The sequence below is a fragment of the Loxodonta africana genome, chromosome X, assembly GCF_030014295.1.
Source record: "Loxodonta africana isolate mLoxAfr1 chromosome X, mLoxAfr1.hap2, whole genome shotgun sequence".
Taxonomy (NCBI): Eukaryota; Metazoa; Chordata; class Mammalia; order Proboscidea; family Elephantidae; genus Loxodonta; species Loxodonta africana.
Genome location: NC_087369.1, coordinates 140143240 through 140157792, shown reverse-complemented (window position 1 = coordinate 140157792; position 14553 = coordinate 140143240). Strand labels below are relative to the sequence as shown.

The 14553-nt window shown below is 37.2% G+C and overlaps 1 protein-coding gene across 4 annotated transcripts in view; it reads right to left on the bottom strand.

Moving 5' to 3' along the window:
* The window catches only part of DOCK11 (dedicator of cytokinesis 11), a 192733-nt gene that overhangs the window by 47176 nt on the left and 131004 nt on the right, over window positions 1-14553 (bottom strand). For all 4 annotated transcript variants that reach the window (XM_064278710.1, XM_064278708.1, XM_064278709.1 and 1 more), the window contains 7 exons: window positions 13904-14020; window positions 12802-12877; window positions 12094-12203; window positions 9822-9933; window positions 3588-3654; window positions 2186-2233; window positions 660-802 (listed from right to left, as the gene is read on the bottom strand). In XM_064278710.1, the coding sequence (XP_064134780.1) occupies window positions 660-802; window positions 2186-2233; window positions 3588-3654; window positions 9822-9933; window positions 12094-12203; window positions 12802-12877; window positions 13904-14020 (673 nt within the window). The remainder of the gene's footprint in view (window positions 1-659; window positions 803-2185; window positions 2234-3587; window positions 3655-9821; window positions 9934-12093; window positions 12204-12801; window positions 12878-13903; window positions 14021-14553) is intronic.

The following is a 14553-nucleotide window of genomic DNA, read 5'->3' as shown; positions in this document are numbered from 1 at the left end:
TTAGTATTACTCTCTACTACAAAGCCAGTTTTGCTGGCTTCTCTACCTGCAACCGCAAGAGGACTTTATGGACATTAATGTTTTCTTACTCTGAGTTCTTATTAATATTTGCTTTTCAGAGGATAGTTTCCATTTATATAACCTTCTAGCTTCTCCAGCTAGGCAAGGTTTCTCTCCTGGTCCTATTTGCCTTTTCAAGACTGCAACCTGTCTGAAATACAACTTTGCCAAAATGGTATTTAGAATTAATTACTCTCTGCACTCAGCTCAGCATGTTCATTGAATGAACAGTTAACTCTAAACAAATATTATCTATACTATTACATCAAGCATGCCATTACTTGCATTATTAAAGTGTAACAGTAAGAATGATTTCCAATATTAAATATGATGAAAATAGTGATTTACTGAAAAAAACTTTAAATACTCAGCTAGGAAAAAAACCCACCATTACTTAAAATTGTTGAAAAAACCCATGTATATTTTATTATAATGTATTAACACATAAAATAGTTTTATATAAAAAACATAGTAGCAATATACAAATATATGTGAAATCATTTCCAACCATCCTGGTGATTTAAACCAGGCCTTCTTTAAAGTTAAACAGCATTTACCTGGCTGTTTCAAATGGGCACCCTACGCACATTTTCACTTACTGTGATTAAGCGTAAATGAACTTTCCAGGCTACTTAGATGCTGAAGCCGAGCTTGCATCACTCCTGATCTGTTTCGAAGAGCCGGCATGGTTTGCGATTTTCGGTCTATTCCTAAGTGTTTAGACAGCCAGGCATCATGCACCCTAAAATAAACATTAAAGTTAGGAAATGGAGTGCTCCAATAATGTATCTCAATGTTAGATTCTTTTTAAGTAGAAAATAATTAGGTTTCCATGAAAACATGATGCTACTGTCAACATTCTACCAACTATTACTTGGGTTAAATGAGGCATTGCTGGAAATCACATAGTTTTACTGTATCTTTAAAATAGATTATACTATAAGAAGGTTAATTAAGGAACTTGGAAAGAGCTTCCCACTTCCCCTGTTCTCAAAAATATCTGAGTTAGGTGGCCAATACTCCAATAAGATTTAGCCTTTTCGTAGGAGGGCAAGAGTCCGAGAAGACAGTGCAAGGGACACTCAGTGTTGAAACGAGGGGGAAAAAAATCCCTGAACTGAGATGTTCAAGGTGCTAAACTAATCTGTTTCTGGGTGCCAGATAATTGTGGATGAGAAATTTGTACTCTGTAAACATGTCTATTTTTCAAATTTATGAGCTTTTGTTTTTCTTTAATGTTAAGATTCCATTAAAAAAAAAAAGTCACAATCGGGTCTTACATGAACTAATGAAGAAAAAGGGTTTATCTATCCAAAAAGTAAACATAGTGAGCCAGTCAGCAGAATCCTAGCAGCTAAGGCTCATAGTGGCAGTACCCATACTGGCTCTAAGATATGGGGGAAAACAGTAGAATTTGGAATCCTCTTCATCTCAACCACCTGTTCTGGGATGTTCCAGAGACAAAGCAAGAAATCCTACCCAAACAGCCTTTTCGATTTTTTGAAGTACCATGGAATTGAACTTTAAAAATAACAACAACTGTATCTGAGTTACTTAACTAAGTCTACCCTTAAAATAAATCCTACTGAAACAAGTGAGTAACCTTTGCCTTAGGGTCCCTGAAACACTTCTTTAGGTATTTATTTCACTAGGACTTAAATGGCAAAAAGAAGACGCAAATAAGGTATAACGTATCTCCCAATCGCTGTTGGGGATTTCTATTTACCTTAGTAACTGAGGGGAGTATTGCTAGATTGTAGACAAAGGGACAAGCCTCACAGGTGTCCTCATTTTATAAATTCCTGACTTCCCCTGGATGTTGCCCTTACTTACATCCTTCAGGGAAGACAAGCATCTGTTCTCGGATTTGTGCAATCTCACAGGATAGAAACCCTGCCTATGAGTCTAACCATTATTTCTTAAGAAACTTAAAAATATTTTAAGTTCACACTGGTTTAATTTAAACTTTATTATGTTGGGACACGTTAAATAAATCATGCAAATTTTGAAAGACTTTAATGAAAATGTTTATGCATTGATTATCCTGAGATTACACGGGATGGTTAAGATTGCCCTCTGTTGGAAGAGAAGGGGAAAATAGAATTCGCAGTACTAGGGAAATTACCTTGCTATGTTTCTTTTCCCCATGTATCTGAAGTGAAACAAACATACTCTAGAAAGAAAAACAATAGGACGTTAGTGATATATTACTATACTCTACAACTTAACAAGTAATATTTGACAAATCATCAATGACAAAGACCGATCTATTAATGCCATATTACATAATATGTTATGGTTTACATAAATAAATATACACACAACTACTTGCAAGCTTGCCATATTACATCTTTCTACATTTATTTGTTACAGTCGTATCAGCACCAGAAAAGTATGCTTCTTCATATACCGTTCTAATTACTGATTTTTAAGAAACAACTATCGACGCAAATCATCCTTTGCGTTCTATAACATATACCCACGTGCGTTCTGTAACATTAGGACCCAAAAAAGGGTCTGAAGTCTTAAGAATTGGGGCAATTGCAGTATTTTTTTTTTCTAATGGTATTAAGGCACTTTCTAGTATCAAAAATCTCAAACTAGACAAAAGTAAGGAGGAAAGCATACTAAATCCCCAGGTACCCATCGGCAACCAGATTCAACGATTATCAACTCATACTCATTCTTGCTTAACCTCTATTCGCAACAGGTCTCCTGGTCTCCCCATCTCCCACCCCCCATTTCCTGTGTTTTTTGAAGCAAATCCCCAACATCATATATTTTCATCAGTAAATATTTCAGTATAATTACAATAGTTTTTTTATCTCAAAAACAGCTATTTTAATCAGCTGACATTTTCTGCAAAATTTCGAAAGACTTTAATCAAATATTTATGCATTGATTATCCTCTTTCTTTTCTGGCAGACATCATATATGCATACTGTTAATGTAAAAATTTCTTACATTTCCTTTTAAGTCTGATTTTTCTTTAAGCTTTGAACAACGATGTAAAAGTAGCTCTGCATATAGTATACAACAACTTCCCACCTCCAGACTAGGTTTTTTCCCCAAGTGCTTTGAAATGGAGGGTGTGTGCCTGTGTGTGTGTGTGTGTGTGTGTATGGATGTATATGCATTTCTGAAGTGGGTGGGATTACTCAGCTCTACATAAAAGCACAAATTCTAAATTCCCATCATTTAAGCAGCTCACTAATCCAACATCTGCTCCAAATGAATGACCTGTGACAGCTGATGCCACTTTCAGTTTTCCAGATCACAGAAAGAATGCTGGACTGTAAATATGGTCTATTATTAGTTTTCTATACTATCATAAATACTTCAGCCACGTTTATCTACACGTGAAGAGCATCTACGCCAGCGTCTGTATTATCAAATTATGTAATAATTAACAACTCCCTAAATTCTTAGCAAATAAGCTGTTGAAAAAGGAAAATATTTTATTATATTTGGAAATTAAGCTTCCCCAAATCAGGCAAAGTTTATGAAAATAAGTTAATGTAACTTACTCTAGAAGTATGAGAATGTTTATGAGCTCCTGAGGAGATACTTTATTCCAGTAAGTTAAGAGAGTATCTGAAAATGGAATAAATAAAGCGTCAGATCTTGAAATAGGGTAAATTGCATAATGCATCCCCAAATACAATACACAGCTTCAACAACCGTCAACTCATGGCCAATCTTGTTTCATCCATACCCTCCCCTCTCTCCTTTCACTGTCTAATATATACACTGTATTGTTTAAATTAATGCCATATATATTCCTTAGTCTATAATTATTTTAGCTACAATTCTTTTCATTTACATTGTAAATGTTCTGTTGGATGGCTCATCCCGATCTTCGTATCATCCCTGAAGATAGAGAAAGGGAGGTTGTTGCATTTTTATTTTAGACCTGGGGTTTTTAATGAACTCCCTGAAATCTTATGCAAGACGGTGTGTTTATATGCATTTTTCTGAAGAGGGCGTTAAGTGCCTTTGCATGCTACTCAAAGGGGTTTGTGAACCAAAAAGTTTAAGAACTGCTTTAGAAGAAGAGATGAATAATTTTCCTTTTTTTCCTTCCTCTTTGCCTTTGGATTATAAATTATGAAGGCCTGGAAGAATGTACTGTACACAATAGGTATCCCTATATTTGGGGCATTCTAGGTACTTTTTTTTTTTTGTTAGGTACTTAGTAACCGTGTAACAAAGATAAACTTGTGGTTGAACAGTGTATTAAAAATGGGACTACACTGTTGCTCCAGTGGCCTATGAGCAAAAAAATTCAGACTTGATAATCTGACATCTAAGGATTTTAAAAATCTACCTCAAGATCAATAGTATATCTGTAATTCTGCCTTCTATAGCTTAGTGAATTTTAACCTTTCCTATTCATATTTTCCTATTTACTTTCTATAAAACTGTTGACAAGCTCAAGTATTATTATACATATAATAAATATGTGTTTCCAAGGGATTTCTTATGTCTGGTCTGGGATGTGCTTGCTTGCTTCGATTTATTTCGTTTTTATTATTTCATGAAAAAAAAAAAAAATTCATGAGACTGGGATAATCCAGGCAAGCCATTGTTAATGAAAGTGTTAAAATAAACTGGCTCTTTGTAAACCCTGGTGGCATACTGGTTAAGTACTAGGGCTGCTAACCAAAAGGTCAGCAGTTCAACTCCACTGGATGCTCCTTGGAAACTCTACGGGGCAGTTCTACTCTGTCCTATAGAGTCGCTACGACTCGGAATCGACTCAACGGCACTGGGTTTGGTTTTTTGGTTTTTGGTGTCAGATGATATGAGATGGCAAAATAAACACTGAGTAAAATAAGTTGTAATATAATAGGAACTATATTTGATATGGAAACCCTGGTGGCATAGCAGTTAAGTGCTACAGGTGCTAACCAAAAGGTCGGCAGTTCAAATCCACCGGGCGCTCCTTGGAAAGTCTATGGGGCAGTTCTACTCTGTCCTATAGGGTCTTTACTGAGTCGGAATTGACTCAACAGCAACGGGTTTGGTTTAGATTTATATCTGATATAAAAGTCTCTTAAGTGTATTGCATATACTTTTTACTTTTTTTCTTTACTTTCTCAACGCACTGTTAATGAGATTTAAAAAAAGAAAAATATTACTGCCACTTAACTTTCCATTTCTTTTTTTTTAAAACCCTACTCTAATACAACTACTGGTGCCAGCAGGCCCTTCTCTACAAGTAAAAAAAACTTGCAGTTAACATGAAAGCAGGGAAATGATTAGATTTCAAACTGAGGTAGAGGTTCGCGAAGATAGGGATGGACGACTAGACAATGTTGGCTATACAGGGATGGGGGGAACGGAGCTTTTACTTACTTCTTTCAATTGTTTTAAAGGACAACGAATGCAGATAGGGCTTGAAGATTGTAAGATATTAACCATCAAGAACAAAAATGTTACAATAAAGTCAAGTAGTTAAAAAAATTAAGCTGGAGGTGACTTCCGGTCTCCCCCCCTTCAGATTCGTTTCTCCTCACAAAGACCGGAAAGCTCTCCCAGAAGGCACTGGGTTTCCGGCCGCTCCTCCGCCGCTTGCCGCCATCTTCGCCGCCATCGCCATCGCAGGACTGTGCAGTCCGCCCTCGCCCGCCCGGTTTTGCCGGCCCTTTCCACAAAGAAGCCGGTACCTCCTTCCAGCCAGAAAGCTCGGCCTATCTGTCTACTCCTGAACTTCGCAGCCAGCAGTTTCGCAAAAGGTCTGTAAAAAGAGCTCATCCCTGCCGCGGTGTTGCTCTAGTCAGATTCATCGCCGCCATTTTCTAGGTGGCGCTGTCCAGCCAGTCAGCTGTCTAAACCTTGGTGAGACATGATGCAGACAGGGAATACGGGTGGGAGAGACAAGGAAGGTGCTAAGAAATCTTCAGTAGGAGATGAGTGGCAGTTTAGTGTATGTGATTTGTCGTCTGATGATTTTAAAAAAACCTGGCTAATACTGAAAGAGCTCCATGATAAAGAGCTACGCCGTTTACAGGTGAAGTTAACTAATCTGAGGAAAGAACGACTGGCAGACGGCAGACGAACCGGTTTAATAGCCAAAATTAGAGAGTTGACTGAACAACAGAAAGTCCTCCATGACACCATTGACAACCTGAGACAGCAGTTAAGCTCAAAAACTTGTGATCGCTGTTCAATTAACGAAGCATATAGGAGAGCACTACAGCAAGAATTTTATAATATCCACCAACAAAATCTTAAGTTTATTACTGAACTCTGTAAAGAAAAGAGTAAATTAAGAGAAGAAAATAAAAAGCTTTCTGCAAGACTAAAACCAAATATAGAACGATTTCATGTTTCTTTTTCTGATAGTGATGATGACACCACTACTTCTTCTCAAAGGATTTTGCCAGTTTTTTCTGTCAGGGACCCTCCACAAGGAACTCAGGTGAATTTGCCCATAAGAGTGATGACGCAGTCACATACTCAGTTGATGAAACGAGCAGGACTAAAGGAACTGCAACAAAGTTCAAAGCTTTCAACTTCACTTTATGTTCAGGATGTCTTTGAGATGTCAGAGACTTCCTTTGTGAAAACTTCTTCTAATGGCAGTAAACCTATCACAGGAGGCAAAGCCGACCAGAAATCACCTGTACATCCTTTAAAATCTACATTTGATGCTAAAAAATGGTTTGGATTTGAAGATGTCTCAGACACTCCTAAAGACACGCTTTGCCGTGCAAAAACGAAATGTGAAAAAATCTCTACACAGAAGACCACACAGAACACCACACAAAAGCACAGAACTCAGATTGACCTCTCTTGGAGCCTTTCCAGTATTTCTTCAGGAGAAAAGCAGGACAGTCATTTAGTGTCTGAAACTTCAGAGGAAAAAATGCCTGGTTATAATAAGGCCTTATTAAGCTCTACACAGAAAAAGGAAACGCTCCCTTTGAATGTATTTGACTGTACTTTAAGATCTGGTGAGAAAGGATCGGTGCTTGAGATTTCTCGTTACAACACTGGATTTGGAGTGAGAGATGTCAGTTTCGAGAAACCTTCCATTGAGCGATCTACTTTGAAGAAGAGTAATGACTCTACAAGCACAGGGTATGCTGCTGATAAAACTCAAGATGATACCGAGAGTTCCTTATTGAGGTCTACACTGAAGAGAAGAGCCAGGACCCAGTTAGAAAAAAAGAGGAAGTAGATTTCCCTCATCATTGCTCTTGAGAAGAATAACGCTTTTCTTTTTCAAGAGGACAGTTGTCCTGTTAATTCAGACTGTGTAACCAATAATCTCTGACTCTTAACTAATGCCTTTTTTCAAGATACAACAAACAAGGTACTAAAGCCTAAAAAAAAAGGCTAAGCAAATGACTAAGACTTTGCAACATTTAATTACTGCCTGTTTAAAAAAAAAAAATACAGCTATAAATAGAGAAGAAAATGTCAGCCTTCAGAATCCCTCTACTTATATATAAAAGTGTAGAGATGGACCATCTTTTTGTTGACATTCATGTTGCTACTGTTTATGAGCCAATAAAAAAGGCAATATTTTGAGACCTGAAGGGTATGGACTTGTACAAGTTCAATATTTAAACCCATATCTCTATGACTTAAAATATTTACCGGACAAGACAAAGCAACTAAAGTACATCTATTGAGTATAGATCCAGAAACACATTTCTCAGAATAAAATGCTTTACAGACATCATATTACATGACTTTATACTTACAAAGGATAAAGAGGAGATGTGACAGACTATACTGGTTACTGAAACTGTGCTTTTAAAAATGAAGAGCAGAAAAAGAAAAACCTAATTAACAAAGATTAAATATTTGGCAGAGTACCATCGCTGAGGAAGCAAGGTCAACATTTACAAGAAGAGGGAGGAGGAACTATCAAGTTCTCAAGAAACAAAACAGTCATCGTTACAGATCTTAAAAAAAAAAAAGGCAGCCAGTGACTTGTCACTGGTTTGCATGGTATGTATGCTTGCATGTATGTTGTGCAACGTGTGTATGCATGCACGTGTGTGTTCACTTGCACACAGGAGTGGAGGAGGGGAGAGCTAGTCAGCAATGACTCTCCCTCCTCCCCACTTTCTTCTCTCTCTTCCCCATCCTACTTTCCCTGGACCGTTCTATTTTTATTTTATTTGATGTGTCGCTTGGGTCTCTTCTTTTTTTAAACAAATTGGTTGAGATAATCCACATATTTAAAAGTAATTCATTCAAATAGTACACAATACAGTAGTTTATAATCTATTCACAGAGCTGTGAAACCATCACCACAATTTAATTTTTAGAATATTCTCATCACCTTAAAAAGAAACCCCATGTACACTAGCAGTCACTCGTCATGTTCCCCCACGTTTAACCTTGTGGGAAGATAAAAAGAGTGAGCTGTGTGTGCAGTTATTATTGGATCTGTTATCTCCTGGAAAGAAATACTACCAGGGTTGAAAATTATCTCCCTTACTTCTTTCTCAAAACACAGAGGCCCCTCACACATTGTCATTATAATCTTTGACTTTTACTCTAAGTTACACTTTCGTTGAACTTAAAAGATTCCAGTTATCTGTTTGTTGTTTTATTCTATGAACACATTTGAGACTTTATTGCTCATATCTGGTTAGCTGTTCATTTTAACATTTATCTAGCTAGCTAGCTATCAACTGACTTTGTTTTTATACTTTGTATTACGGATTTAAAGCTAGCAGTGTTTAGAAAAAAAAATTAAAAAATAGAAAAAAAATTTAAAAAAAGAAAAGAAAAAAATTAAAAATAGAAAACAAAAACAAAAAAAAAACAATGATTATGATGAATAAGAACCCAGGTAACTTTTTATGTTCTTCATTCCTGGATACATTTTCTGAGCAAAAATAGGAAGAAAAGGGAAAGCACAGAGGGAATTTTGTAACTAAATGTGGTATTTGGGAATAAGATGATAACTCTTTGATTTTACTTCCAGAAGACGTGCAGTTATGAAAATCCTTTCGTTATATTCCATCATAATGTAAACGGGGAACTGGTAACACCAATAAATGATCTAGTGTCTTGACAGAATACACCAAGGAGACAAACAGCCCGACAAGAACCTGACCCCACCAGCTACTGCTTAGCACACCACAGTGGTAATGTAAAGGGAACACCCTCAGAGCACCCTTCCTAATTTTTTGTTTGTTTTTGATTTTTCCAAATCCTGGGTCAAATAAAAGTTAAAGTATTAAATATCAATTCTGCTTATGGTTTCTTTCTGTTTACATTGGTCATTTAATGTATTATATACTCTACATTGAAAAGGTGTTCAGTATTTTGTAAATGACTGCCGCACTTTAAAAATTGATAAAATTGCTTTTAAATGATTTCAGAGAAACAAACCTGATTCAGACTGAAATGAACCTATTTTAAGTTACAATACAGAAACATTTTAAAGTCAGAGTCTTCAAAGATCTGTTTCTATTGCGCATTTGCTCTATACGCCAAAACCCCAAACTCGCTGCGATCGAGTCGATTCCAACTCATAGTGACTCTAGGACAGAGTTGAACTGCCCCATGGGGTTTCCAAGGCTGTAATCTTTACAGAAGCAGACTGCCACATCTTTCTCCTGTGGCGAGGCTGGTGGGTTCAAAATGCCGATCTTTCAGTTAGCAGCTGAGTGTTTAACCACTGCGCCACAGGGCTCCTTGCTTTACATACAGTATTTATCTCATGAACCTGCGAATCTAGGAAGCTGAACATCTCATACAGTCTACATTTAATATGCTTGGTAACTAACCTTCTGAAATCATTTTTATAATATACAGGTAGCACATCAGGAGGCTTCTGATTTCACACTGATCCAGCCTGTTATACTGGGATACACTACTCCTTGTAGAACTCTGCCGGGTCTGTAATATAAAAACAGGGCGCTTTTGTGAAACCATATTAAAACCAAACCCATTGCCATCTAGTCAGTTCTGACTCACGGTGACCCTATTAGTACTATAATTTTCTATAACCTTTAACTCAGTAACTATTTTTATCCTTAGTCCTCTGTGGGAAAATTCTAAGCATGAATCTAAATTTTATGTCACACTTTGAAAGAAATGGGCTGAATCTTTGTTGCTACTGTACTTATAACATCACTGGGAATTACCTTGGGGAATCATCAAGATAACTCTGCATTTCACTTCCATATGCCCTATCTTTTGGTATTAAGAACTTTAAATAATGTGGCTATTACAAGAAAAATAATTTTTACATGGAAGAAGAACCTCTGGTACATGGAAGCTTAAGAAATCTTTTAAACCCCTTTAAGGAGTCTCTCCTTGCAAAAACCAAACCCAGTGCTGTCGAGTCGATTCCGACTCATAGCGACCCCACAGGTCAGAGTAGAACTGCCCCATAGGGTTTCTAAGGAGTGCCTGGTGAATTCGAACTGCCGACCCTTTGGTTAGCAGCTGTAGCACTTAACCACTACGCCACCAGGGTTTCCAGTCTCTCCTTAGAGTTTATCAAAATCCAATCTCCAAATCATAGGTCAAAAAATTGATCTAAAAATGGACTAACCATAGATCAATAAGACAATTGCACTAGAAAGGGCGCAGTAGTAATTCAAAACTAGAGCCTCTATAAAGTAGTGATGTTCCTATTTAATGACTTGTATTAAAATATCAGAAGTTAAGCATGATGAGATCTGACTTACTAGAGGATTTGTATGAATAGAGTAATAATACTCTAAGAACTTACCATTGTTAAAAATCACTTTCATTTGAGCTAAACTGTGGATACACATTTACTCAGACAGGATAGAAAGTGCTTTCACTTGGAGCAAAACAAGTAGGTTCTGACTGCTTACTACATGTGTGACTACCAGCAAGTCATTTAATCTCTCTGACATTTACCTGCCTTATTTATGACAGTGTCTGCTGTCATTCTGAATGGTGTGATGTAAGAACTTTTATGAATCAACTAGTTACCCAAAGGCTCAAGGAAGTACACTATAGCCCACTGGTTCTCAAGGAGTGGTCCCTGACCAGCAGCATCAGCATCACCTGGGAGCTTGTTAGAAATACTGATTGACAGGCCTCACCCCAGATGCACCAAATGAGAAACTCTGGGAGTGGGGCCCAGAAATAAATTTTTATTAAGCCTCCTACGTGATTCTGATGCACTAAGAACGTGGTGAGACAGGAGACAGAGTGCTTGAAGTAGAAAATCTGGGTTCTGCTCTGACCCTGCCCACTAACTGTGTGATTCTCCTGAGTCACAGTCCCAGTTTTTACCTGGGAATTGAGAGTTGGAGTTTATTATTTTTATAGACCCTTCTAACTCCTAATTTTATATGAATCTATGACTTTACATAGCATCATGGTGGTCAGGCTTTGCTAGTCAAAAATGAGGTCTCTCTGCCTCAAGGCAGGTACATACAAAAACCTGAAACGAATGGGTAGAAGAACTGGAGAATATATTCTGATCAACTGATGCTGGGATGCTGAGATCACCAACTTTGGAACTGAAAATTTTCCTCCCTGGTTAATGTCATTATTACAAAAGAATGAAAGGTTAAATTAATTCTCCATGATGAGATTTTAAAATTTTTAAATGACAAGGTTTATTAGAGATTTTAAACTTGAACCTTCCCTCTCTGAAACATTTTACAGTGTGCTAGGGCTAAAGGAGATAGATAGAACTCTTGAAGATGAATGCCTCATTCTCTACAAATAATGCAGAAAAGGAAGGAAATGCTAACATATTCAAGAATTATGGAATGCTTTTTACGGATCTAGGACTGATTACAGGAGAGTAGACAAAAAAAAACCGAACACCTAAACCCACTGCTGTTGAGTCAATTCTGATACACATCAACCCTGTAGGACAGAGTAGAACTGCCCCACAGGTTTTCCAAGCAGCAGCCAGTGGATTCAAACTGCGGAACTTTTGGTTAGCAGAGGTAGCATGGTAGCACTTAACTGCAGGAGAGCAGAAAGCCTCATATTTACACAACAAAGCAAGATGGCAATAGCCTAACACATAAATAGGGTTATTCTATATATTCAGTTTCTTACATTTTCGCCAGTGTTGCCCTGATCAGGAAATCCTGTTGCTCCTTCTGGGATGAGGGAACCTCTTGAATCTTCCCTCTTAATTCCATGTCCATTTTGAAATGATCCATAAACTGGAAAAGGCCAAGTGCTTGTTAGCAACAGGAAGCACTGTCAAAAATACTTTTAAAAATAAGTACTGGATTAATTTAAGGTATATTTTATGGAACAGATTTAGGTTATCTAAAAGGTGAAAGTTATACCAAAACACTGTAAGAAGTTAATATACGATAAACCATTTATTTTGATACCTTAAAAACACTTTGCTGTATATGAAACTGTGAGAAATTCCTTGGAAGTTGTAAAATACAGCCACATAATTCAAGAGATTATTTTATAGATAAGGAAGCTTGGGCCCAGAAAAGGGAAGTGTCTTGCTAAAGAATGGTGACAGGGAAGAGGATCTGAAATCAGTGTCTTTCTCATTATCCTCTTTTTTTTCAGTATACCAAGCTCCTGTTTGAAACAAGCTTAATCAAGGGAATCTAAGCAAAAACAAAACAAACAAAATGTACCTCCAAGTGTCAGCCAGATTTTAACTAAACTTTAGTAGAGATCATGCTAACTATGTATAGTTTTTATTATAAAATATTTCAAATATACAGAGAAGTACAGGGTACATTTCTAAACACCCATGTGATTGACTATATAACCCTTAAAGGACTTAATTACCAGTGTCTTTGTCAGCGCTTAGACTTCCTCTACTTGTAGGTGAAGTAAAGCCACATGCAAACTCATCCCTGGATGCCTGTAACACAATGTGATACTCATGTCATTTAAACAAATTTGTATATTAGGATAAGAAATCTGAATTACCAGAATGAGCTGGTATCCTGATTTTAAACAAAGCTCACTTCAAGAGCTAACAGTTCCACTGGGCAGGCTACATATAAAGTGTACAATTCTGAGCACTGCATTTTAACTGGAGCATGTCCAGAAGAGGGTAACCAGAAAAGGGAAGGGTTTGGAGTGCAGATGATGAAATGGAGATATCTGGCCTGGAGAAAAAATTAGAAGGGACATGGCGAAGGGATATCCTGTGGAGGCGAAAACCGATGTGTTCTATGTATGTGTCTCCAGAGGTCAAAACTAGGACCAGCGCAGAGAAATCACTGACCTTTTAGGTTTAATCTGAGAAAGAATATTTTAATTCTTATGATGGCAAAAGGTCACTTTACCAAATAGGAGACTGATCACCTCCAAAGTTCCTTCCAAGTCTAAGATTCTAAGGTGAGAAAAAGGAGGCGAAACCAGTTGTGATGAGCTAAAAGTGACTCACCAGTGAGTACCAAAAGGAGGCTGTCAGGGGAGGGGAGAAGTAAAGGAATACAGTTTAGTCCCTGGTACCTAACATTTGAAAGTTAAGAAATTCTGGTTTGGTTTTCAAGTCGGATAAATATATGAAGGCATATAACAAAAGCAAATCTTAGCAAACATGGGGTATAAGGGATTCTTGATGTTCTCTAGGACCTTGCTACTCAAAGTGTGGTCCTAGGACCAGACGCAACCAAAAGCTTTTTAGAAATGTAGACTCTCCAGCCCTACCCCAGACCTACTGAATTAGAACCTGCATTTGAACAAATTCCTCAGGTGATTCACATGCCTACTAAAGTTTAAGAAGCACTGCTCTAGGGAAGACTGTGCAAATGTGAAAATGGAGTAAAACACTGAACTATTAAGGTTGAGACCATATAGCGTATGACCCCAATTCCAAGTACATTCAGTACAACAGGATAAACTGTCAAGATTCCAACAGAAACAAATCACTACTTACAGAACTAGGCATGGCTGCACAAGAATACAAGGTATCTCGACCTGCTAATCGCTGTATGTTTTCCAAAAGCAGTCCGACAAAAGGGAGGTACAATTGGGCTATTTTGGCTTGTTGGTTCTGAAAAATAATTATCAAAAGTTATAATAGGTATATGATTTGTATACGCCACAATAAACAGAGTTGGCTCCACATATCGGTTTAAAGACTAAAAGCTGGATAATATCCACAACAAATTAGTGAAGCTGAGTTTATTTGAACTTATAGCTTCAGAACTAATTACCATAAAACTGTTGGAATTTGGATTTATATATGATAGAGAGTCAAATCACATCCCTCAAACACAACCACAGGAATAAAACTTTTTTTTAATAGAAGTTGACCTATCAGGTAGATAGTATTAGTCCTGTTCTTTAATTCCAGTGAGTGTTAAGATTCATAAAACCAGGGAATGTCTGTCTTGTTCACTGCTGCATCCTCAGTGCCTGGCACAAAGCAGATGGCCAATACACACTAGCTGAATGAATAAAAAGAAGAAGTGAGAAGACAGTGAATAACTATATTCACTCAAGAAACGTTTTTTACTTTGATTAAAGCTGCAGTTAAAATAATGTGATCTTGGCATGCTAATTACAAGACTTGGGAGACTGATA